The sequence below is a fragment of the Anarhichas minor genome, unplaced genomic scaffold, assembly GCF_050575085.1.
Source record: "Anarhichas minor isolate MPS153535 unplaced genomic scaffold, ASM5057508v1 ptg000018l, whole genome shotgun sequence".
Taxonomy (NCBI): domain Eukaryota; kingdom Metazoa; phylum Chordata; class Actinopteri; order Perciformes; family Anarhichadidae; genus Anarhichas; species Anarhichas minor.
Genome location: NW_027466464.1, coordinates 11,386,082 through 11,413,189, shown reverse-complemented (window position 1 = coordinate 11,413,189; position 27,108 = coordinate 11,386,082). Strand labels below are relative to the sequence as shown.

General features: G+C 44.2%; 3 protein-coding genes across 3 annotated transcripts; 2 read left to right on the top strand and 1 right to left on the bottom strand.

Annotated features, from left to right (window-relative positions):
- The first annotated feature begins 1,460 nt into the window (after positions 1-1,460).
- On the top strand, positions 1,461-2,884 carry LOC142952800 (gap junction beta-6 protein-like). The gene is made up of 5 exons (XM_076094748.1): positions 1,461-1,631; positions 1,770-1,924; positions 2,220-2,342; positions 2,424-2,659; positions 2,749-2,884. Exons 1-4 carry the CDS (start codon positions 1,461-1,463, stop codon positions 2,632-2,634), a joined length of 660 nt encoding a protein of 219 aa, XP_075950863.1. The 3' UTR covers positions 2,635-2,659; positions 2,749-2,884.
- A 3,924-nt stretch (positions 2,885-6,808) lies between these two features.
- LOC142952596 (gap junction alpha-3 protein-like) lies at positions 6,809-8,776 on the top strand. Its single transcript, XM_076094417.1, has 3 exons — positions 6,809-6,877; positions 7,067-7,623; positions 7,969-8,776. The coding sequence occupies exons 1-3, from the start codon at positions 6,809-6,811 to the stop codon at positions 8,774-8,776; spliced, it is 1,434 nt and encodes a 477-aa protein (XP_075950532.1).
- A 5,721-nt stretch (positions 8,777-14,497) lies between these two features.
- hpxb (hemopexin b) lies at positions 14,498-18,973 on the bottom strand. Its single transcript, XM_076095127.1, has 10 exons — positions 18,909-18,973; positions 18,291-18,316; positions 18,066-18,149; positions 16,555-16,712; positions 16,323-16,476; positions 15,977-16,189; positions 15,796-15,888; positions 15,054-15,184; positions 14,796-14,943; positions 14,498-14,724 (listed from the first exon to the last, which is right to left on the bottom strand). Exons 1-10 carry the CDS (start codon positions 18,971-18,973, stop codon positions 14,498-14,500), a joined length of 1,299 nt encoding a protein of 432 aa, XP_075951242.1.
- Between the last annotated feature and the right edge of the window lie 8,135 nt (positions 18,974-27,108).

The following is a 27,108-nucleotide window of genomic DNA, read 5'->3' as shown; positions in this document are numbered from 1 at the left end:
GGTAACTTATATGTGAATGCTGTACAGTGTGTGTGTGTGTGTGTGTGTGTGTGTGTGTGTGTGTGTGTGTGCACACTGGCCCCCTCTGTTCTCCTGAGCTGATCAGGAGCTACGCTAACAATCAGCTCTGTTTTACCTCTCTCCCTTTCTCCCTACTCATTCACTTTGTGTGACCCCCACCACCACCACCAGCTCCCATCAGAATGGATGGCATGGACCAGCTTGAAACAATCCGCCCGCCTTTCTCCCTCTGTCCCGACTGAGAGATCAGACAGTGGGTCTTTGAGTCCGGTCCTGACACTGATATCCATTCATCGATATGCATCAGGAGTAAGGGCCGCTGTTACTCCCATAATGACTCCATTAGAATCACAGACGCCCTCTCTGTCAACCCAGTACGTTTACTACAGTGTGTACAACTCTAGCTTCATTATTTACTTTTTCAGCATATATATACTGCTACACGTATGTCTACAAACCTCTCCTAACATTGTAGCTCAAGCTGAATGTGCATGTTACAGCATCCCCAGTGTAAACTGGGGAAGTTGGTTTTGCTCCCACACTTCAACAAACAGTGGGGAGCGCTCCTCGGTCACAGTCATTAGCAGCACACAGAGCCGCACTGTGCCGCTGCCAAGTGATGGTCGGGCTCTGAAAAGTCACTACCTGTGTCCTGTTACCTCACACACACACACACACACACACCGTTTCACTACAATGCAGCTTTGTTCTTGGTGTCCATTTACAGGAAGTCACCTCATAATGTTCTGGATGTCTTGACACTGGAGGCTCATCTTTTTATTTCATGCGAAAGAAGGAGGTACATCAGACCCAGATAACATTCATCATTTTCATTATGCCAGGGCTGGTGTGACAGTGAGCTGTTTGTTTGTTTCCGTGCAGGAAAGGAACATGTGGAATATTTTCCTGCAAACAACCTGACTGTGCAGAAACAAGGTGAGAAAAGTACTTTGTATTTTCTTTTGAAAATCTGCCTGAAGACCGAATCAGTTTTGGAAGAGACATTTTAGAAAATAAAAGCTTCCATCATCTTATGAATAATCAATACATCAATCGATGGTTCAGTGTGAATGGTGATGCTCAGTGAGGACTGTAGTAGTGTGGGGTTGTACAGTGTGCTCAGTGTGTCTTTAGACGGGTGGGCTCCGTTCAGTACAGTCCACAGTGGGCAGAGAGGATCATCAGTTCACATGAATTCTGGCGCTGGGCCTTCACTCTTCCTCCTCTCACTTTCATTCCTTTTCATCCTCTTCTTGTATCAAACTTCTCTTTTGTTTCATCGCCCCTCTCTGCTTTCATCTGTTGCCACGGCCCCCGCTCTGAATCTCCCTCTGTGCTGCTGTCAAGAACCGGCCAAACCTGGTACAGAACTCCGCTCTTCTGCCGGCAGCATCGTGTCATTGTGCTGTCCTTCTCATGTTTGTGACTGTTTCCTCAGGATGTCTTGGCCTGCTCTGTACGCTCAGTTGGTCGGGGCAAACCGTCACTCCACCAGCCTGGGTAAAGTCTGGCTCTCGGTGCTGTTTATTTTTCGGGTCATGGTGCTGGTCGTGGCTGCTGAGAGCGTCTGGGGCGACGAGCAGTCTGACTTCACCTGTAACACGCTACAGGTAGGGCACCCAGTCAGTGATCCCGTCGTGTAAATGTAATATGTCCATTTTCATGTGATTTAGAAGTGAATACAACATCTATAGAGCAACCGTACGGTTATATTTTCATTGTTGCAACAGTCTGCCTCTGTTTTTCAGCCTGGCTGTGAAAACGTCTGCTACGATCAGTTCTTCCCCGTCTCCCACATCCGTCTGTGGTGTCTTCAGCTTGTCTTTGTCTCCACGCCAACGCTCCTGGTTGCAATGTATGTGGCCTATCGGAACCACGGTGACAAGAAGAGGCTCCTCCAGGTGTGTGTACGGTTTAATTTGTCTGCTGCTCCGGTGGGAGACAAAGCTTCTGTTTATCCCATGTCTCGTCTTGTCCTGTCATGGGTTGTCTTGTCAGGTATCGTCATGTCATGTCTTTTTTAGTTGTGATTTGTCTTGTTTTATCCTGTCATGTCATGTCATGTCTTGCTTTATCTTTTCATGTCTTGCTTTATATTGTCATGTCATTTTATAACATATTCAATGTTGTATCCTCTCTAGTTTTAAGTTTTCATATCATGTGGTTTGACAGGGTTCTGGTAGAGCTGGTTTCCTCAGCAGCAAAGGCCAGGAGGAAGATCTGGAGACTCTCAAGAGCAGGAGACTCCCGATAGCTGGTGCCCTCTGGTGGACGTACGCCTGCAGCCTGGTGTTCAGGTTGCTGTTTGAAGGAGGCTTCATGTACGAGTCTGGTTGTTGCTGGTTTGGTATAATCCTGCCATGTTGCCTATCTGCACACAGTATGTGTCTTTGTCTCTCCAGGTATGCCCTCTATGTGGTATACGATGGTTTCCAGATGCCACGGCTGGTGCAGTGCGACCAGTGGCCGTGTCCTAACCTGGTGGACTGCTTCATCTCTCGTCCCACCGAGAAAACCATCTTCACCGTCTTCATGGCCACTGCCTCCTCCATCTGCATGGTCCTTAACATGGCTGAGCTTGCATATCTTGTAGCCAAGGCTGTCACTAGGTAGAGGCATTAATCAGTCAGACAGTCAGGTGATTAATTCAAATTTGAAGTCCTTCATCCTTCATCTGGGTTATCAAAGCGCAGAAGTTCCTTAAGTCCATAACTTCTTCTTTTTCAGGAGTCTCTGTAGTCAGAAGGAGAGGAAAACATGCGGAAAATCCAGCCGAGAGAGGACGCAGAATAAAACAAACCACAAGTCACTTGTCTCAACCTGAGGAAGCAGGAACAAGATGGACGATACGTGCAGTTAAAGGACTTATAAAACGGAATATTTACAAGTGGTACACTCATACCACTCAAAAAGTGAACATTTTCTGTGATACCTTTTGATGTTTTAAATGTAACATTCAAGAGGTGGAGAGGATTGAATTGGCGTCAACAACTCAAAACTGTATTTTTACATCATACGCTCTGAGATTGTACATTAATACTTAATTGTCAATACTACAATTTATTGAATATAAATACACTCACCATTTCCTACTTTATGTACTTATCTTTATTGCGTGCTGGTCTAATAGTATGATTTAACAACAACAACAATAATCATCATTATTATTATCGTCCCATTTAATTAATCAATTTAATTTAATCAAACCATGTAAAACACACGAACAACAGACGCATCAAGTGATCTACTGTGTTGACCTCTGCTGGTTGACAGCAGTGACTGCACCGCCTGTGACTGCTCCGCCTGTGACTGCTCCGCCTGTGACTGCGCCACCTGTGACTGCTCCGCCTGTGACTGCGCCACCTGTGACTGCACCGCCTGTGACTGCTCCGCCTGTGACTGCTCCACCTGTGACTGCACCGCCTGTGACTGCTCCGCCTGTGACTGCTCCACCTGTGACTGCACCGCTTGTGACTGCACCGCCTGTGACTGCTCCACCTGTGACTGCTCCACGGTCCTCCCTCCCCTCCTCTGAGGGACGGTCACTGACACAAAGTAAACAGATGTTTGGTGAAACATAACAAGTTACCACGTGAAATAGTTTAGAAGTACAATTATGAAAGACATGCTAACTTTAATACTATTCTATGCTTTTTGTCATTTGTATTTCATTTAGTGGCAGTTTTTTAAAAACGTTTTTTGTTTATTTTTCCTAATTTTTACAATTATTGCATATTTCCGGCACAACTTAACGTCAGATATTAGTCTACAGCTAAATATGAAGTGTGTCTAATACCAATACTACTTCTGCTGCTGCCTACAACTACAGAAGTAATGATAATCATAATAAAATAAAATTTTAAGTAAAAAACTATTTTGATAAATCTTTTTTTCTCTACGTGTTTTATAGTAGTAGCAGTAGTAGTCGTAGTAGTAATAGTAGCAGTAGAGTTTGAAATAGTATTACATTTGGCTTAACAGTGATGTGGTGGGGTCGCGTGTGCCCCCTGCCACTACCTCCACACACACACACACACGCTCGCGCGCATACAAGCACGTACTCCCCCCCCTCGTGCGCCCCAGGCACGGGGATACCAATGTGTGACAGTACCGGATGGCCTTGGCCACGCGGGATGCAGCCGCTGCGCTTCGCGAGACAGGTTCCACACGCGCCCTTTTTTTGAGACTAGACTAGCCTCGTGTCTTTTTTTGTTACTCTCTCTCTCTCGCTCTCTCTCTCTCTCTGCCCTCTCTCTCTCTCTCTCTGCCCTCTCTCTCTCTCTCTCTCTCTCTCCCCCCTCTCACTAATCTCACCCACTCCTCGCCCGGTCGCCTCGAGCCCACCCGTGGGAGTAAAAGAAAGAAGAGGAAGGAACGGAGTGAGAGAAAGGAGCGCGCGTTTCAGAGGAGAGCGGTAAGCAGGTGGAGTGGAAACTGGAGTGATGGTGTTGGGCTGGAGTGGGAGGGAAGAAGAGGGATTATCATCCATCACCTGCTGGATTATGAGCACCTCATGCTGCGTTCACTTCCCTGTGGGAAAGACGGGCAGACAGGAAGCCGCTAATATTTCACTAATTGAATGAAGGATGGTTTTCTGATAACAGAGGCTTGATGCTTGCTTATTATTATCTATCATTAAAAACACACCAATCTGGGTCTTGCACAGTAAATTAGGATGTGTTGTACAATATATATAATAATCTATAAACTTTAAAAGCTTGTCTCCCCATTACCAGCATCTTATTCTCTTAGAGTTTGGTCATTATTGTATTTATTCAAACATCAGTTGGTATATTGTGAAAAATTCCAATTTTGCATCAAAACTGGAAGTGTTGAATACACATGTATGTCATTTTACTATTTTTAACATGGTACTGTATTTTGAATATGTACGCAGGCCACTTAAACCAGACTATAGCTTCAAGTGAGTGTCCATCACGGCACCCTGCTGCTCCATGTTCCCTGTTTATTCTGGGATGTTTTTTCAATGGATTCTTCGGAGCCAAAACACAGACACCCTTTTTATTTTTTATTTTTTACAAACATTCAGCGTCTTTATTTACATTGGTGGCATTGCATCTTTACACACCTTTATACTCATATCTTTACTCACCTTTGTGACACGTAATGCACCCGTACACCTTTATGCATCGGTACCAAAATATCATGCACCTTTGCACACTTTATGCACCTTTGGGCATTTTATGCACTTTTACACAACTATGTGCACATTCTGCGTATCCTGGCCGCTGTCCGCATATCTTAAAACGGTTTTCGGGGCGCGCGCGGCAGGCCAAGAGTTAACTGTTTGGGCTGTTTTAGCACAAAGACCTCTGATCCATCAAAAGCACACGCCAGCCGGGACAATGTCCATCTGGGAGCTTCTCTATTGTCTGTCTTGACAGATGGTATTTCATCACGTCAACACATCATGTACATGTACTCCTGCCGCTGTTAGATCGGCCTATCAGCAGACAGTTACAGCAATCAGTCTATTCATTTAATATTCCCTTTTCCTTTCACAGTTTGGAGAAGTCAAGGAAAGTTTGTCCACTTCTATTTAGACATGTATGAATTTGTGAAAGGTGTATTTTGAAAGGTTTATCGTATTAATTACATTTCCTTCTCAGGCTGCTGATTTACTTTGTGTGAGGGGAAAAGTAACAGAAGTCTTGGGTTTAACCTTCATATTAGAAGTGAAATAAGTCGTCCGTGGCGTAGCGTGTAACCGCAACTCTGCGTGTGCGTACGTATCAGGCGATCCAACATTTGCCCTCCTCAGCATTCCTGGGATGTGATGAGTCCGGCATTCAACGGGGACGACCTGTTATCCGCTCATTCACTTCCCACAGATGGCCGGCCTTTTGTCCACAAGCCAGCCAGCTCTGCGACGCACATACACTAGTACACAAAAAAATGCATGTGCATATGCATGCACCAAGTTTTACTCGCACGCATAAATATACACGCATCCACATTCGCAGAGAGCGGCACACAGATGCACGGATACAGTTTTATTCTGTCTTCTAGAGCTTCTTCTGAAAGGCCCCACAACCATATTATCTTCTATATTTTATGATGCATGAATGGATGCAGATTTAAATGTGTCGTACGATAAACTGACTCCACGAGACGAGAAGAATAAGCAAGAAATAAAAGTGGTGAGATGTAATCCATGTATGTGACATTTGACAGTAAATGTGAATTTTGTGACGTGTAAAGTTGATTTTGTCTCTTCTTTCCAGATAGTTTTTCTCTTCTGATCTCTGGTCGATGGATTTGTCACTGACGATACAACAATATTTTAGTAAGTCGGCCTTCCTCTTTTCCTCATCATGACACTTTTTGTTTGTCACCTCTGACTTTGAAACCTGGAACAGACATCACATCCGGATCCTGGTCTGTTCTATTACTGAGAAGCGTTCGCAGCATGTTTCTCTGCAGTAATTAGTCCCAGCGCCCTAAATGTGTATTAGTCCACCGCTGAAAATAGTCCCAGACAAATGCCCGATTTATTCTCGTTTGAGAGATATTTGCTAAAAACTGCAGTGACCAGCTGTTTAAAAAAATGACACAGAGTAGCTGAAAAGTATTGAGAGGCAAACTAACGCATTGGTTTTGGTCTTTTCATAAGAACAAATATAGAACAAGGTTTTATTTCCGATGCATCTCTGGTCTCTGTCTCCTGCCTCTCCTCTGGTTGTTGGCCCCCCTCACTGGGGGGGCCCCCTGTGTTCTTCATCACACACTCTTGTTTTCCTCTGCAGGCTAGAACATCGAGTGAAGCATGGGCGACTGGAGCTTTCTAGGGCGGCTGCTGGAGAATGCTCAAGAACACTCCACTGTGATTGGAAAGGTGACCGATGGACTATTGATAAATATGAAATGCTATGACATCAGGTTCACCTCCTTCTTCCCACACAATCTTTAGACACCCGAAAGGCCACAATTTAGAATATTTTATTTCACATTTCTGTGTATTTGAACTCATTGAGACCTTGTCAGTCTCCACCTGGACTGACTGTTTTTAATCCTTCCTCCCCAGGTTTGGCTGACCGTCCTCTTCATCTTCCGCATCTTGGTGCTGGGCGCAGCGGCCGAGGAGGTTTGGGGCGACGAGCAGTCCGACTTCACTTGTAACACGCAGCAGCCCGGTTGCGAGAACGTCTGCTACGACGAGGCCTTCCCCATCTCCCACATCCGCTTCTGGGTGCTGCAGATCATCTTTGTCTCCACGCCCACCCTCATCTACCTGGGCCATGTGCTGCACATCGTCCGCATGGAGGAGAAGAGGAGGGAGAGGGAGGAGGACCTCCGGAAGGCCGCGCGGCACCAGGAGGACCACGACCCCCTCTATCGCAACGGGGTCGGCAATGGAGGAGGAGGCGGGAAGAAGGAGAAGCCGCCAATCCGCGATGAGCACGGGAAGATCCGCATCCGCGGGGCGTTACTGAGGACCTACATCTTCAACATCATCTTCAAGACTCTGTTTGAGGTGGGCTTCATCCTGGGACAGTACTTCCTCTACGGCTTCCACCTGAGGCCGCTCTATAAATGTGGCCGCTGGCCCTGCCCCAATACTGTGGACTGCTTCATCTCCAGGTTAGACTGTAGGATGTTATCTTTGTGTGTTTGTTCATTTGAAACGCAAAAAACAACATGGAAGCGTAGCTCCTACCCTCCGGTTCCTCCTCAGGTTGACACTGTTGGCTCTGTCAGCACTGTTGCTCTTTTTAGCACTGTTCCTGCTGTTAGCAACGTTAGCTGCTGGCCGCTAGCTCGGCCATCACCACGTTGAGAGCCGCGTGAAGGCAATCCCTCGATATCCCTCATATTCAAAACATCAAGCATTATGTGTGGAAAAGGACGTAGCATTTCCTCTGTTAGATATATTCTCTATTAATACATTTGTGAATTAAATGTGGTTTTGTTCGTCTGGTGTCGCAGGCCCACCGAAAAGACGATCTTCATCATCTTCATGCTGGTGGTTGCCTGTGTCTCTCTGCTCCTCAACCTGCTGGAGATCTACCACCTGGGCTGGAAGAAGGTCAAGCAGGGGGTCACCAACGAGTTCGCACCCGGCGGTGAGTCGCCGCTGCAGAGTGGGGACGAGCCCGGGGACGCGGAGACGATCCCCAAGCAGACCTCTCCGCCAGCGCTCGACTGTTTGCCGGCGTACGCCAGCGTGAATGTGGTGAGGGTCGTGGCAGAAGAGGGAGGAGCCGCAGGGATGTCCTTAAACACCGCCTCCGGGCCTGCCAGGCTCAAGGTGTACGGCACGGCGTACCACCCAGATGACTTCCTGCTGGAGGCGCTGCCCACCACTTTTTATGGCGGGAAAGTGAGTGTCGGGAGCCACGAGCAGCTGATGGCAATGGAGCAGAACTGGAGCAACATGGCGCTGGAGCTCCACAATCTGGAAGGAAAAAACTCCTCCTCCTCCTCCTCCCCTCCTCACGTTCCCTCTCCTCCCAACTCCGCCTCCTCCTCTCCTCACGAGGAGACCACCCCGCCACTTCCACAAGGGGAGCAACACTCCACGTTTCCTACACTTCCTCGTCACACCCCCCTTTCCCCACTCGCACCGAAGGAGGCGGCGGCGGATGAGGACAACACGCCCCCTTATATGGTCCCCCATGACGACTTCACCGTGGTCACCAGGGCGGAGATGCATCCGCCTCCTGCTTCCGCCGCGAGAGACGTCCTGAAGCCGAGTCGGTCCAGCCGAGCTCGCCCCGACGACCTGGCGGTGTAGCTAAAACACACACACTCACACATTTCACACAACCATGCAGACATGCTGTGTACACACAGGAAACCTACATAAGCATTCTCTCTTCCCACATATGCACAACAAGCATAAAACCACACGCACGCATGTCCTCCAGCAAAAGACATTCCTGCAAGGAAGACGCGCAAAGCACGACCACATCCAGCTGGAGGTGGCTGCTTATTTTAATCTCACAATTATGAACTAGGAGTAGGGATGGAAAGAGTTTGGCCAGACATGAGCTCCTATTGAAACTTAAAAAGAGAACGTACAAAAAAAGTAATAAAAATAAAAAGGCTAGCTGTTTCCCCTTTCGAACTATTCCGTTAAACACTACAAGCAGCACTGAGGATCTCCAACATGGCTACATTCTTCTTAATTAAGAGCCAACAGGCCAAAGGACAGGGGAGCTATATAGGGAGTTACACTTACACATACTCACACACACACACCTACAGTATATATATATATATATATATATATATATATATATATATAGCCAGCACACACACGCAAATAAGGAAAGGTTATTGTGATGATGATGATTGGACTAACTAATACGTTTGGGAGCATAGAGGCAGCAATGCTATATTCTTTTATCTTTCATTTAATTTAATTTCTTTGCCGGGAGACATCTGAGGAGAGGTTTGCACTTTTGTTTCTTTATTTAAAAAATATTTTTTTTTCTTTGTGACGTGATGATGGAGCTGAACGGTCCGTGGCGTCGCGTTGCATCTGTCCGTGTGCGTGTCAGGCGCTCAGCCAGCCTGTAGTTTCAATGAAGAGAGGGATGCAGTGACAGAGGAGAGCGATAAAGCAGTCCCACCCTGAGACGTAGTCCTTAGGCTTCACAGGCTGTGTGTGTGTGTGTGTGTGTGTGTGTGTGTTACCTTAATCTTGTTTCAGTGTTTACAAAATGACATCTCTGCAGTTACATCAGGGTAAACTATATAAAGTATATAAATATGTAAATATATAATGATTGATAGTATTGACAGGCACCACAGGATGTTTTACAGAACTTCCTACTGGTTACTGGTCAAGCTGCAAATTTATAACGACTTCTATCGAGAAAATCCAAAGTGCTTTCGCGTTTTTTCTGACATTGGCCCCACAGGTCACTTTAGGCGAAGCTCCAGTGTTAGAAGACTCGAGGTAATCTATTAAAAGAGTCCACGATCAAGGGCTTAAACTACATTTACAGTAGCGCTGCAGCTTGAACAGAGCATACGAATCGGTACAGCTTCTTTCTGACGCTTGTGTTTGCAGTGTGTGACAGAACTGTGGAGTTCCCCCTAGCTCTTCTGTATAGGAGGACTCTACGTTCCTTTTCCAGACTAGCTGTAGGTTATACAGTAGATTTTAGATTTTTATTTTGAAAAAAAAAAAAAAAGCAATATGATCTTTAAAAAAAAAAAAAGTGCTAACTTTTATTTCTGCTGTCAGTTCTTCACAGACATCCCACATAGGAATGTTCATTTTTTTTGTTCTTCTCATTAATTCCTGCCGACAACGACAAAAACAAACAGAAAATGGCCGATATAAATTTCCTCCCCAGCAGGTTTAATTCAGCAAATCAAAGCATAAGTGTTTTTATTCAGGAGTAGAAATGCCCCCTATGAGCAAGTCAACAGAGCAGAGTTTGGTGCAAACAGTGTTACGTATTTGTATCTCTTTGCGTTTCTCTCTGAGCAGAATATTAGTTGATTATACTTGAAAGAGTACTACGAGTATACTAGAAAAAGCGCTAGTTTATACCACATGTGCCTCAATTAGCATTTAAACACTGCAGGCAAAAATAACCAAATTAAAGTAAAGTCTGATTCCACATTTAAATACAAACAAAATGTTTGTTTTTTTAGTTTGATCAAATAATCTTAACTCAAGGTCTCCTTACTCGCTTTCAACCACATCTCACGGCCTTTGTGTTTTTTGTAGTCTTGCTCAGGTCGGGTTAAACGTTTTACCACCAGGTAATAACCCGTGACATAGTCTCGGGTTCATCCTCCTAAGAAGAAGAAGTCATGCTGCATGAGTCACATGTTAGAGTGACTCCATTAATGCTTCTTTTTAAAACGAATCTATATATTGGGAACGTTGCTCATCTGCATTCATGGCAACTTGGAACGTGTACATCAGCTCAATAGTGAATTCAAATTCTTCGATGTGCTGCGTCTGTTCTCTAAAGGTCAAAGGTGACATTACTTTAGAAGTCATACGACATTGGTCCCAGTGTCTCCACACGCACGTTATATTGTATGTGGTCACTTCTGAAGTTAGCTAATCTTAGCAAAACGCCAGCTAACTAGCTAACGTATAGCTAACGCTCCGTAAAGAGGGAGGTTTGCTCCCTCCTTATTTCTACGGTAACGTTAAATAGATTTATAAAAAGGACAGATTGGTTGGTTTTTAAGACATGAAGACATGATAAGACATGTCTTTAGCCAGAAAAGATCTTGTTTGGATTTTCTCCGTGAAGCTTCGTGCCGCCCCAAAATAACTTTTGGCGTAATTTATTTTGGATGTACACGATGTCTAACATCCCAGCGGTAAAAGGCACCTGAGTAAAAGTCATCATCGTGAACGTATCCTTCCACCGCATACCGTAGTCCTAGCTGACGGCTTCGAGACGCTATATTGCCCGACGGCCTGAAACTCGTATACACACGGCTAACTGAAACATCAAAATCAAACAGCGCCATCGTTAAATAGTGTTCGTCTGTTACATTTGATCGCTGTGTGGTCTGTCCCTCAGTCGCGCTATGAAGCTACGCTGTGATTTTAAGTTTGACAAAGAAGTCAGTGGCGTGTCGAGCTGTATTTTTAGAAGTCCTAATTTGAAAATGTACCATCTCCAAATTGTCATGAATGCAACCATTTAAGCAAATGACAAATGCGGTTACAAATTAGAGGCAGGATGCAGATTTGTACTTATTTACAACAAGTTTTCTAAAGATGGGATGAACCATAGACCGGTTCTGTGCTGTGTCGGATGTTTACACGTCTGATCAAACTGAGGTGCCAATAAACAACTTCAGCACACTACGGCAACTGAAGCACATGTTGTGTTAGATTTAATAAAAGATATTTAACAAACCAAAGATATTTGTGCCAAAGAAATCACGATACATGAAGGAATTTTTAAAGAGCCTTTGCGCGGGAACCTAACAATCATGGCTCCGCCCACGCGATCAGTTTAACAACCCTTCTGGGAATGGACAACTAAAATAACACTTAAAAAAAGACGTTGCGTCGAGCGTCGTCTCTAAAAGAGAACAAGGTTAATTTTACTTATTTCTATATTTCTATTTCTATTTACTTATTTCATAACCTTGTTGTAGCTGTTCTTAGTACCTTTGATATGTAGATATAGAGTTGCACAGTTAGTTATAGGCCACTGAAGATATTATAAATGAAAAAGAAAAAGGGTGTCCTTGGAGGAAGGATATTAACATATTTTTGTTTATTTATGGAAATAACACTATCAAATTAGACTTGCGACGGACAAGAAATGAATCTAAAGTGATTGTTCTTTTCTGTCCTGAATATCGATTGGGAGACTTTTGGCTATTCCAACTTTTACACCACGGATGTGCCATGAATCAAAACCCATCCCGCGATGGAAAACAGACGTTGTGTGATGGGATGTTCATGGTGCCCCCCCCCCCCATTACTCCTGCTGTAAAGCGACAGTCTTTGAAGAGAAGTGCCTTGCGTCTGAACCTTTTTGTTAAGGAACATGTTGATGTAAATGTTCATTTACCTCAGATGTTTACAGAGCTGTTACTGAATAAACTTTTTTTGTACCAATAACTGTTTCCTGCCATGGTTGGCGTTTTCTTTTTGGATTTTCTCTCTCTTCTTCTTTTTTATTCTGATTTCAAGAACCCATGATTTACAAATCATGGGACAAAAATACAAGATAGATGCCTAAACATTGTGATGTTGTAAATCAAAATACTGAAAACCAATGGCTGGATTGTGAATGCATTTCCTGCAGCTGTTCATGGTCCCCAGAGGATGAATGTTTTGGTGACCCTGTGCCCTTTCCTGCCAACTGTTGCCAATATCCAGCTAAAATTTTCACTTGTCCGCGAGAAATATCAAAATCTAACATGCAGATTGGATTGAATTTATTGATTAGATTCATGCTCCCCAGGGGATGAATCCTTTCCATTCTGGACATTTGTTTTTTTCTACCTGAGGCTAATGCCAGTTAATGTTTTTCAGTAAAGTAAAAAGAAATAAATAAAAGAATGCATGTGTAATATTTCAGCATCATCACAGCATATTAATATTACTTGATAGCCGGCCGCTCTGTGTGCGCGATGAAAACACGTACTGTCTGCTATGCATGTGTGTGTTTGCGGTGGTGTTTCTATGTGCACATGCATGTGTGTTCCGGTGTGTGTGTGTGTGTGTGTGTATGAGCTCATGGCCTCGCCCATTAAGCTGTGCTGAGGCCAGCACTTCCTTTATGCTCGCTGAAAGTCCTAGGGATTTTGGCTGAACAAAAAACCTCTCCAGGGAGTGAAAAGGCCTTGAATGCCTGCTAATGCCGTCCGACCTCTGGGCTCTTGCAGGCTGCTGCGTACACGTCCATATGGTCCAATATGAGCACGGACAGTTGTGAAAATACTGTATTTATTTTAATAATGACAGAAACCAGGAGTCCCAAATTAGACAACCACCATTTTTAGACATTTTGGCCATAAACGTTATGACTTGTGGAGGGTTTAAATTTAATTTAACATTAATTGCCATTAAAATGTAACAAATTACAAAGACCCAGCACACTGACAGATATGCAGATGACTGCATTAAAAACTAAAAGCATAGGTCCGTTGACTGTATTTTCTTGCTGAGAACATCTTGTTCTGTTTTTTAATTCGAGAGCCAATCTGTCTGGGATTCTGTCGTGGCTCAGCTGGTCGAGTGCTTCGCTCTCAGTCTGCACGACTATGAGGCCTCTCCGTGCTTTACGCGGCACTACTCGACCCCGGTGACTGAAGGAGGCATGTCTTTGTACCGCTGGTTGTTGTCATCCAGCCGCTTTCTTTGCGAAAAATAAAAAAATAAAGTTTTGGCCACCAGCAATTTGTCACATCTGTCTACATCTGCGATTCTGATTGAAATCCGTGAAAAGTCACTGCAGGAGCAGCTCCCTCTTCAGGTGATCTGAGTGGAGAGCTGTCTCCATAAATTGCTTCTCTTTTGAAGCATATTGCTTGCTAATTGCTTCACAGAGCTCAGTACACTACAGAAAACATTAGTAAATGGAGAGAACCCCCCCCTGTCTGCATTCAGACTTTCACATTCATTTGTACAGTAGGTCCTCTAGTGGACAAACGCTGTCATTACTTCATACATTTACTTTGGATTTTGTTCCTCATTATTGTTTTTGATTCACACCCAAACCGATAGCAAATATTGTTGTGATTGTAAGTTACTTTAAGTGGTCAAAGTATGTTTATAGGGAATCATAGACATGGGCGTCATAGAAAGTGTTACCAAATGTTCTTTTTATCATAAAGATATCATAAGATGTTGACAGAATAATCACTGAAATTGACTCCAGTATGACGTTTTCCACATTTTATTCATTAAACAACTTAAACTCCACGATGCATGTGAGGGAGGGAGTTATCAAAAGCTTACACATGTAGTTCTTCCCTCTATCTTCCACTCTCTAGTGTGACTGAGAAACTACTCATTGCGACATCCCAACAAGGCGTTGGTAATGGGGAGAGGGTGAGGGGCTATCCTGCTCATAGATAGTAGCATGGGGGACGCGTACTTGTAATACTGCGAGCCCTTGAACAACTGGATTCCTTCCGCATCGCACAGAGTGGCGTTGATGCCGGACAAGGGCAAGGGATAATCGGTCACGGCCCTGGGTGTGGCGATAAGGTCCACGTACCGTATCATATTTCCTGTTGGAAGAAAGATGTTTTGTCAACATTCCAAATTCACCAAAAGAGATATAAGAACTCCGTAACCTTACCTTGGATTACATGAACCGTGTGTTCATTTGGACAGACAAAAGCGGCGTCCACGTGTCCTTCGATTCCGAGCTCCTCCTTCAGGGTTTTAGGGTAGCCTTCAATCAGGGTGTAGTGAGCCGCTGTTTTGTAGATGTAAACTTGATCATCCTGCAGGGGTTTGGCAGCACGGGAGGCAATTTTAGTATTAACTTCAACACGCACGCATAGACGCGTCAAGGTTTTTTTCAAGAAGTTTTTCCGGTTACTTCAAAGTCTACCTTGATCAAGTACATGTCCTCGCCGTGGGAAAAGACGGCGTCCACCCCATTGCTGATCTCTTTCCACGCCCTGGTGATTGGGAAGGCGTGGAGGCCGCTACCACGGGTGTCCAGGCGCATGTAAATGGAGCCTGAGCAGATGGAACGGACGTCTTGTGAGCGCTTTAGAGCAAGCTTGAAAGAAATTATCAACCCGAGAAAAAAAAAATCAAAAGGAATAGCTTTGCATATTGGGAGGTACGCTTTTTAAATTTAGGTAAGATGACACAGAGTTAGATGAGAAGATCGATACCACTCTCATATATGTGCGTTAAGGACAAAGCTAGAGCCAGCAGGTGATTAGCTATAGCTTAGCATAAAGGGGGAAACAGCTAGCCTTGCCAAAGTTAAAAAGAATGCTTCTAACTAGTTTTAAAGCTTAACATTAAATCTAAAGTAGTAACTAAAACGTTATATCTCGTTTGTGATACTAGCAGCTCTACCTTTAGCATGTTAGCGCAGTAACTAGCTACAAAGTTCAGCTGATGCTGATGGGGGTGTCATTTTGTAAGATATGGTCGTTATATCCCAGGCTCATTTCTTCCTGCTTCTGGTATTTATGCTAAGCTAAGCTAATAGTATCCTGGCTCTAGCTTCATACCTCTAACTCTCAGCAAGAACACAAATAAGCCTACTGTAGTTCCCAAAATGTTGAGCTATTCCTTTAAAGACTACTTTTTTCTTCTTCTTTTTTTTACTTTACCTGCAAATAAATAACTTTTGCCTGCATCATCAGTGGTGATGGCATCTAACTTGACCTCACTGCATTTCGGGACTTTGTAGTCACCTCCATGACCTGCAGTGAAACACAGACGATTACGCGATTAACCCGAAAAATAGCTCTGCACTAAATCACTGGAACCGAATCGACAGAGGAAACCCACCGAAGCCCGGGCACTTCATGAAATAGTGGCGGATGTCCTTGGGGTAGGAGCCGCTCACCTTTCCGGTCACCGGGTTGAACGTGGTGAAGTTGTGTCCGTGGAAACAGTAGTAGTGCTCTAGCCAGCGTTGAGCGGAGGTGCAGACAGGCAAGTGGGGCCACATCTTGATCTTCACTGTCTTTGTGGTAATATCATACACATGCACATCATGTCCTGTGGGGAGGGAGGATAACATAGTTTGAGTTACCAATTATGCCTAAGATAATCAACTCATTCTTTCATTTATTAATTTTAATTTAAACATTATTTAGTGAGATGGATATCTTTACAGTGAAGGCCAACGTACCCTTGAAGAACAGAACCGAGTCGGCCATGCACTCTCCTTTGGGACACTCCACGGCTGAATCCAGATGCGAGGGGACTCCTGGGAAGTCCTCCTGGATCTCTTTGGGATAGCCGGCCTCCAGAGTGTGGTTGTAATAGCTGAACACCTTGTCATCCTGGAGGTGACATTAGACAACGTGTAGGTACAGAGATATCTGGAGCTGAGAAAAACGAACACACCTTGGGGACCATACCAGGAAGAAATAGATGTGGTCGTGGTCGCCTGGGTTGTCTGCGTTGTGCATAAGGAAGGCAGCGTCCACGTGGCCGATGTGATGGATGTCATCAAGCTCCTTGAAGAACTCATTGGAGAGCTGGGCCGCACCGTGGAAACCATTCCACAAGTGGCCGCCTGAAGGGAAAACATCCACTTTGTCAAGGCAATCAATCAATATTCAGTTTGGGCCTCTGGCTCAGGCACTGAGTAGACTACAAAGTATTTTTAAATCATCTTGGTATGATAATGAAGGCACCACTTGTGGTATTTCTGCAGACGTGTACGCATCAGTACATATGTTACTGGGTCAGATTAAATGAAGATAGGACACAGCATTATTTAACTATGTTATTTCCGCCGAACAAAACTGCACACTTTTATAGTGAATATCCCTGTGGAATGATGCCGTCACAGCCGGAAATGTCTTTAATACCATAGCGCAACATTTGAACATTACCTTTACACAGACTGACGCTAATAAAGTGAATCACAGCAAAGATGGAGAGGTTTCAGTAGAGGCATTTTAAGGCGGAATCTACATTTGTGTACCGTCTGTGCCATTTGAAATGTTCTCAGGTAACTGTAAAACCAATTTAATTAATTGAATGTATATGTCAATATAGGTAAAAACGACATGTAAAAACAACAAAAATCAACCATTTAGACCTCTTTACATATTCCCATTAAAAAAAGACATAACCCATTGGTCTATTTAACCAGCTCATGCCATTGAAGGCCAGTATCACAATTCATCGAGACAGTGTTATCACACACGGGTGAACATAGGTTGTTTATTAATGTCTTAATTAATGCAGACGGCTTGAATATGATCAAAAATGATTAAGAGACATTGGAGTAACGCTAGACATTAGCAGCGTGGGTACGCTAGCGTTAGCCATTAGCATCGTGAACACGCCCTCCAACACAACTCTGAACACACAACAGCGAAGGTAAGACATCTTTATGGTTATGACTGTTTAAAGTTGAATTTTATGTTCCTCTTCTTGCTGCTGGTTTAGTTTTTGACACGATATTTTAGACACTTTCAGAGTGACATATTGTTGGGCGGCTAGCATGAAGTAGCAACATTAGCACAACTTCGCGCGCTGTTAGCGTGTGTTCTGCTGCGCGTTTAGTTGCTTGGTGTTGGAGTTTCGTTTCGTTTCTGTTAGAATGGGTATCATGAGCGTGTAGCCGAGCTTCTTCCCGTTATGTGGATGTGCAGAAATAATATGTTGCTACATGCTAAACGTGTCATTTTCATGTGTTTGTTTTGATGTGAACTGCTTCTCCAGGTACCGGTGTTATGTCGAAATCGGTTCCCCCGTTTAATAGTGTTTCCTTCCTGTTAAAGTCATAGCGCCCCCCTGTGGTTAGGTTTAGGTTGTCAGCTATTTGACACCAAACCTGGTTCAAAAGGATAATAGAGAAAGACAATAACCCCAAAAGACAATAAAGTCCATCATTATTTATAGAATTATTCCAAACCTTTGAAGTAGAAAATGTTTCCTTTCTCGTCAGGAGTGACGGCATCAAACTCAATGCCTTCACACCGGTCTGGTAGAGCAGCTTCTAAACATGGAGATAACAGCACTTGTTACCATTAGTGCAACTGAAATACTGGCAAATACAGAATATGTGTATCATTGGACAGAAATGAATGTTTATGTGAGAAAGCAGGGCTGTGAATTAATATGTTTATTTAAAACCCACCATCTACTGCTGCATCATTTGGCGGCCTGTGGATGATACAAATAGATCTTTATTTTTCTGCAGTTCAGCATAGTATCAGATTACATTTCCAAAAATCCTTAAGTCACGACGATAGGGGGGTCAATCAGTGACACGCCACCAAAGTTATGCAACGGCTTTGCTCTGTATTTGTATTTGTTTGCATTGATCCCACTGGCGACCTTTGGGAGCCAGCAGATAGAGTTGTGACATGAATGCACCGTGACTTGCACGTTTCTGCTGAGGAGAAAATACAGGAAAGTAGGAATGATCCAAATTACAGAGGGGGGGACAAAATAACGGAAACACCATATTGTTCAATGTGATCCAATGAAACAAAAACCCAAAGTCACACCCACAGCCTCAAAAGTTGGCACTCTGAAGGAGCCATTTACAGGGTTATTGTATCGGTTTGCATTATACTATAATCTATACTTTATTTGTACCCCCTGTATTTATAGATACATGCTCATATAATGCTGTGCTACATAACTGAAAATAAATTTGAAAGCATCTCGAGATCAGAATTAGAGCTAGAGCACCTATCACCTATTTTGAGCGTGAATTCATTTCAAGATTGAAGAGTTCATTAATACTCACACAGGTCCTCCATTGGTGAGGGCAAGTGCTAAGCACAGAAACAGGGTTTTGGGGAGCAGCTCCATGCTGTGAAGTCCTCGGATGTGGAGTCTGGCTGTGGAACAGAGCTGTAGCTGTGCAAAGCCCGCACACTCTTATACTGATGTGTGTGGGTTAGGTAACAAGTTAGGTAACTGTGTGTGTGTGTGTGTGTGTACATTGGAATTTTAGTTGTTGCAAAACGATGAGTAAGATCATTCACAATCTCTTTCTCTCTGGATTTCAAATGAAGTTATTGATCGTTCCGGTTAAAATGTTCCCACTCCTAGCTTTGTTTGGTAAATAGATGTTCTAGAAATTGGGGCAAATTGTTCTATCGTTTTTGTTTGGTGAAAGACTTTTCTAGTAATACACACACTTTGGGTAAACACGGCCACCAGAGAAACACCTAAAAGCCTAAAAACCAGCCTCTTAGGTTAGGTGTGGTTGGGCAATAGCCCCGGTAACAACAGAATAATGCAAATAGATTTAAATCAAAGTTTAATTCTTTTTAGTCAGAGAAATGTATAGTACAAAAATCATTAAGCCAAGCTTGAGCAAACTCAATAGTTTGATCTGCTGATTACACGATAGATTGTACTTCTCAAATTTGTCTTGATTATTGATTCATGAAATGTTTTGCAATTTGGCCATAGTTCACAAAATGTCATTGAATATCATTCAGGCACACAGCATTATGGGCTGTGTACATTACTGTAGATCAATCGAGATTAGAACAACACTCGGGAGTAATTTAAAAGCATGCATTAGTACTTTTATCCACTATGTGTATCTTTTGTACTAAATAGATGTGATGAAAATAATTTGTAGTAATCTGCTATGATGAAAAAAGCATAAAGTACCATCATCAATTAAAATCTAATCAATGGTGTTCGACAAAATAAAGCTGGTTGGAGGTAGAGGCTGTACATTACACTCAAAGAAAAAGGATATTATACTGCCTGCTATTACAAATTTAACCCTCTCGCCCTATCATATCAATTATTCTCGACTCTACGAGTTTGTTTCTTTCTCTGTCCTCGACATTCTCTGTGGTTCACTTGTAGCGGTAGATCTTGATACAATGATTCATGCTGTCTGACACGACCAGGTGGCCATCAGGGAGCAGCGCCAGGCCCCTTGGGCTACTCAGGCTGTCGTTCACCAGAGGCCAGCCGACACCTTTAGATGGGTAGAGGAGAACACGGTAGTGCTGCTTGCCCCAGTCTGCCACCAGGACGTCCCCATCGTTGTCAATGCAGAGACCCCAAGGGCAGGTCAGAACTGGCCCCAAGCCAGAACACACCCCCAGGATTCGGATAGTGTTCCAGCCGGGCTCCAGGACCCGGATGCATGGGACACGTCCACTCTCGTTTCCTCGTTCGGACACGGCCATTAGCCCAGTCGTGAGACAGGCTGCCACTAGGTAGGGCCTGTGGTACCCGGTCACCACCGTGCGCTCCAATCTGGCCCCGGTTTTAGGGTCCAGCTTGAGGGAAGTTAGGGTGCCACGCTTGATGTCAGCGACCAAGAACTCATCTTGACGCGTCACAGTCACCCCTCTGGGAGCATCCAGCTCTTTGTTGGTTGAACCAATCAATGTGCCTCCAAACGTTTGCAGGAGGCGTCCATGACGGCTGAACACCAACACAGCTCGTTCAGCAGCACAGGTCAGGGCAATGAGGCCCTTTGAGTTCACAGCCACGTCAAAGTAGTTGCAGATGCGGGAAGATCTTTCTGATCCCGTAGCAGACACCTGCTGCACAACATTCTTCTGGAGATCAGTCACCTGAATGCGGGCGTTTCCACAATCCACTACAAATAGTTGCCCTTTGACAGTTGCATGGACGCCACTTGGTAGGTTGAAGTCAGCGCGACCCGATCCTTGTTTTCCAAACTGTTTGACCAGAAAAGCTGAGTCTAACGCAGTTGAACCACCCTCTTCCTCCAGTTCCCCCAAAGCTGGCACAACTTTCTCTTTCTTGTCCTTGTTGTATTGCTGTGATTCCTTGCCTTGGTGTAATTTGTCTCCTTCAATGGCGGACATGGACAGAGATCTGCTCACTCGGTTTAAACTTGAACCCTGTGTAACACGAGTCTGGGATCTGGATTGTCGCTCACTAGAGCTCAGGGTACTCCTGTCAGATTCCGTGCCATTACCTTGTTGAAGAGTTGAAGGTTCAGAGGCAAGACGCATTCTGCAAACCTTCCTGATTCCTCGACGCTCATCCTTGTCACTGTTAATCAAAGAACAAAGTTTACCTGAGAGTTCAGTGGTGGACATTGAGCGGTAGTGCTCTTGCTTCAGGGATCCATTGACTGGAGTATTCACAGTATAGGTGTAACAGGAATCCTCACTGTCCACTGGGGATGGAGGGCTTCCACTGTCCATTGATGATTGATTTGAGGTCTTTTTCTTTGGTAGGGTGTGTCTAGAAAGTGGATGTCTGGTGGAAAGATCTACAAGACTGTGCGTGGAGAGTGAACCTTTGCGCCTAGTCTTTGGAGATATTGTCACATAACTGCTTTTTGCATCAGTTTCTTCAGGAGGGCAGGATGGTTCTTCATATGAGACCAAGACAAGGGCCTTTTGCTTCCTCTTACCCTTCAGCGTGGAGGGCCTTTTTGTACCAGTTTGCCTGCCATCAGATTCATCACCTTCAGATTCTCCTTGACTGGAGACCGGTGGGATAGCAAGGAAAAGGTCTTGGCCCTGTGTGTCTGAACACACAGACTCCACTTCCTCGTCTTGGGATGACTCGGACACGCCACGACGTCTTGGTACAGGGGACTTTAAGGTGGGGGATTTGAGATCGTCCTCGTTCTCTGTTGAGCTTGACAGACGTAGTTTCCGGATAACACGCATGTTCCCACTGTTTGCCGTATTGCTCTCCTCTGGACTGTACCGATGCCCAGCTCTGTTTGGTTGTGGTTCCTTTCGAATTTCAAAAGGGGTATTGTTTGAAAATGCTTTATCCCCTGAGTGCAAGGCACACTTCTGTCCTTCGACACCACAGACACTAATTGGGTAGGTCATACTTTGCTCTCGAACATCAATTTCCCCTAAGCTTAGGGTCTTGGACGCAGGGCTTGTTAGGAAACTGACCCTTTTCATTGTTAAAGAGATCTCCCAAGGTTGGGTGACCTCTGCCACTCCTCTTTGGAGTTGATTTTTGTTGGATCCACCAGCGGTACCGCCCCACCTTTGTATCTGCTCCTTCAGTTGTCCAATTTTTCTAAGTTGCTGGTCAACAAGTGACTGGACAACTCGCACCGTTGCAGCGTTCTCCCTCTTCACCTGACTGAGGTGCCGCTGGGCCTCTCGGTGGTCCCGCTCCACCTTCTCGAGAAGCCGTCGCTCCTCTCTATGAGCTTCAATCGCAGCACTGTCCAACTCACGGTTCACCTCGTCCACCTCGGCCTGCTGCCGCTCCCCGAGGCTCTGCAGTTCTCGTTCTCCTTGCTCCAGGTTGGAGAGGGCCTGAGTCACCCAGGGAGGTAGTGAAGTAAGAGATGTGGGTGTAAAGATGGACACCCGTGGGGTGAAGGATAGAGGAGGTGGGGGGGTCACATCTCTCTGTTTTGGAGTGCTGTGTGTCAAGAGGGCTGAGAACCCAAAGAGGGCTCTTCTCTCTGAATGAGACCGCACTAACATTGTGGATGGTAGATCGGAAAACTCTTGTTCTCTGGGGTTTTACCTTTCGCTACTTTTTGAGTATGTTTCTGTAAAGACAAAGAGAAAATGCAAATAACAAATGTGTTATCAAAACTCTTACAACAAAGCATTTATCAACATATTGGTGCTTTTTACCCTACGAGAACAACCAAAGAGAAAACAGTTCTAGTCTAGAACATTCATTCTGTAATGTTTTGTAAATGAACCCTTCTATTTGACCAACCTGTTGACCTCGGTGTATCACATACACCATGTGATGACTTGTGTACACATTTCTGCTGCTGTTTCAAAACTGGGACACAGGTTCCCCTTTCGTTGCAACTTTATCTGTCCCTCACAATATTCAATTTCTCTAAAGAGACACTAACGTGCTCTCAGGTAACCGCTGTCCTGTTTCCCAGAGGTCAGCGTTGTATTCAGACTTCAACACTGTTGGCAGCCATTGATCGCTACATCACTACAACGATAAATTACCTTAAAGCACATCTAATGTACCTCTCTATTGAGCAAACATTTGCTTTGGATCACCAAAGCCATGCTGTGCTTCTTTGACTTCATTTTTTTAGATTTGATAGCTATTTTCCGACATTATGTGATCATTGGATGGTCATTGCGTAACAAGGTGAGACAGAGGGGTTTATGTGTTCATGCCAAGTCACATCTCTTAACGTCACTCATCGTGAGACCTCAACGGTCTCGAACAGTTGCTTCCAAATGCAGCACAGACCCCTCATTGTCACTTGGTGGAAACACCAACGCTTATCTGCTCATGGCATTGAAACTGAACTCCGTCTTTCACCACCAACACAAGGTATGTGAGACACTGCCAGGAGAAGGGTCAGTTCTTTATGAATGTGGAAAATGGATCATTTTCTGAGGTGGTGATCGTGGGTATCAGTGTGTGCATATATGTGAACAGTGTAGACCTAGTATAGAGCCTTCATAGCCCCTCCCGGAGCAAAAAATACAAGGCTTTTGCGAGGATGAAAGGGCGAGGTGTCATTTTACTTGCGCGTTCACAATAAAGTCCCCCTGGAAACATGTGACCTAAGAGTGCCAAAGGATCAAATCTCTTTCCCATGTTTTAAAAACGGTGTTCTAGATGTTATCTGCCGGTGACATTCGTCGTATGCTGCTCAGAGTGGTTGAGATTTTACATTAATAAGAACTTAAAGAAAAACATAATCTTGCGTACAATCTCAATGTCAAAGCGGCCCTTAATGCACACACACGTTTACAGGTAAGGAGTCATCAATATGTTTGTTGGACTGAGGGAAAATGTGGGTTGTGTGTCGGTAACAAATCCCTGTCGCTCTCCCGGAGCGAGGCCGCCGGGTCGTCTCACGTTACCCCTCTTTAATGTTGAATGAGAGGCGGTAGTTGCTAAGTTACCGGACGTCCATCGCCGAGGTGCTGAGACTACAAAATAAATGATGCCATTCATAATTGAGAGGATTATGCGGGATGTTCAGGAGCATTCCAGCGGAGCGAAACTAAACAAAGGAGCCATTCTCCGCAAGTTATGGAGCTCAAAGGTATAGGCCTCTTTGAAATGTATATTAAACGCACTTCAGTGGCTTGAAACAAAAAAATGCGTAGCCAGAAAACTGCCCCAAATAAACAAAATGTTTTATCTTAAAATTCCATTCCGAGCACAAAAGCTGAAGTGAAGTTTTTATTCTGATTTAAGCTGCAACATGTAAGAATAAAATATACGATTACACCAGTGCATTAAAACAACAAACAAAAAGACGTCTTACCTGAACTCCAGGTGTGTTCTTCTTCCTCCGCGGCTCTCTCTGCCACAGCCTCCACTTGTTCCTCTCTCCACTTCTCTCCGTCACTCCCCCGCTCACCCCCTTTTCCCTCCCCCTTTTCTTTTCATTGCCTTCTGCACAGGATCATTTGTTTTTTTGGGTGTTAATCAACTGACCATTTGTCAACAAACTGATCAGAAAAGATGAATAGTGCAGGTTTTGTTGTTGAAATGCAAACATGGAGATGGACTTTTGGGAGTGAGATTTACTGTTTTGAGATTCTGTCTTGAGAGAAATACTCAAAACACAGATGGTTAAAGAGTCAAATCTATAACAGAATATCATTTGTAATATCAATATTTCTGATGCTGAATTACTTGCATTTAAATGAGGGTTTAAAAGCACGCTCAGGTTGCTCGTTTTGGGGCTTCACAATAAATCATTTCCATCCAAAAATGGAGAAAGTGGCAAGAAATAAAAATATATTTTCACAGACTTTATCCATAATGTGTTATACTGATACATATTACCTACAAATAATTATCTGGCGTTTTATAAATGATCCTATTACGTGCATGTTTCACCATGTGACCACTAGATGTCAGCAAATACAAAGCTTCAAAGAAAGAGATCCACCTGTACAGCTGATGCTGGGCGCCTCAAATCAAATGTGATTATATTTACAGTAAATAGATGATCAGTCTACTTAGTTATAACGGTGCAAGCTGTTTAGCTAATTGACTCTTCAAAAGTCCGTCATGGAGATAGTGCAGATGGACGACCGCACTGAGGCAGAGGCCGAGTGACAGGACGGAGTCTTCTGTTTAGAAAAATGTATGTTAACGAGAGACTTCTTAAATATAAGTTACGTCATATAAAGCAACTTGAACTAGTTCTGTTCTGCAGGTGGTGCTCAGATCAGTCTGCACAGGACGATCAGCTGTTTTTATTCCACTTGTTTAAAATCGGTGGAGGCTTTTGTAAAAGAAGAACATTTCTTTATTCGTCTTCTGTGTTCATGCTGCTCTTAATTGTCCAGTAATACATCTCATCCCCCCCGAGACGAGACGAGATATTTAAAGTTGTTTAATATCTTTAGAACCAAGTGAACCGACTTTTTACGAAGGCACCGGAAACATACCTGACCTTGTTTCTCACTAGATCAGTGGATCAAGTGGCTATCTACTGTATGAGCCTTAAAGCAGTGTGACAGATTCCATCTTCTTATAGGATCCAACATCTCACCAATTATCCTCACACACACACACACACACACACACAGAGCGTTGCCCCCCCCCCACGGACACAGATGGGTCCTGAGCCATCACTGTTGCTGCATGTCACGCGGGGTCCTACAGGCTGCCTGGCTGGTGTTGTGACTGATTATTTCTATCTTCCGCTCTGTCAGGAGGGACGGAAAATTATATGGGCCTAAGGTGGCGCTCCGTTATTGATATCACTGTTAAAACTCTCCGATCCAGCTGCTCGCCTCGCCTGCAACATCACCGCAATTAAATCCGCACGGCTCCACGGCCCGTGTGTGTGTGGCAGAGAGTAATGGGCCCAATAGTTACTGTAACAAAACAATAATATGATTCAGCATGGCAGCATAACAACCACACACATATATCTATATATATCAATATCAGTGCGATGTATGACAGGGGAGTTAATGGGTTATTATTACCACTCCCAAACAAATGGCAGCATCACAGCAAAGCAGCTTCTAAGCAGACTTGTTGCAAACAAACAATTAAAAAAAGAAGAGGTCTGCAAGCTTGCACAGACGGAATTAGAAAGGCGGTCAAGAAAGTCAAATCGCACTCTTCTCTCTCGCTTTGCATACAGCCGGCAATATTAGGTGATGAATATGGTAATGGTCCTCATTCTTGTGGGACTATCTCCTTTCAGAGGGGAAGATCTGGTTCTGCTGTTAGATTTGATTAATTCCTCTTCATGCCACTCCTCATTTTTGTGTGTCCCCCCCCTCCGCCTCCCCCTTCCTCTCTCTAACACTTTCAGGCCTATGATATTAGCCGAACAATCGCAGAAACAAAACGAGCTGGAACAACCAAGATGGGAACAGATGGCACGTAATTGCCTGGTGGAGGAAGCCAGGGAGTCAATTTTTACCCGTCCTGGGGGAGTTGCAGTTGCAAAGAAGGGGGGGGGGGGAGAGAAAAAAAAAGTGCAGGTGCGTTTGTTTTGATCAGATATGGCCTAAAGGAAGCATCTGAGAAATATTCATCACACGCGCATTAGGGAGAGGAATCTAACAAAGTGTTGTGGGTGAGACCCGGGATGCTTTGATCAGGGTGAGGAGATCTGTGGCCGAGTCAACGGCAGCAGATGCATCACAAATTAATATCACTCTGAAGTGTTGCAAAAACTGTAAAACTTTCAGATGGTAGCAGTCTGTCCCAACGTTTGCCAACCTAATTTTAGGGTTTTGTGATAAAGTGACACTATGAATAATGTGAGAATACTTTGGAATCTCTGATATGATAATAAACTGGTTGGTTTCTAATTCTTCCAAGAAACAAATCAGACACTGTGGAAACCTTTCCTGAAATTTCAAGACAACCTCCTCTGATACATCTATATTTTATTACTAAATTCCTTCATCGATAACTGCCCTACTAACTATTCAAAACAACTTTTATAAAACATAAATGTGAGCTGGATTTACACTGTGCCTATGATGATGCAGATTGGAATAAACCCTTTAATTTCCACGATTCACTATATT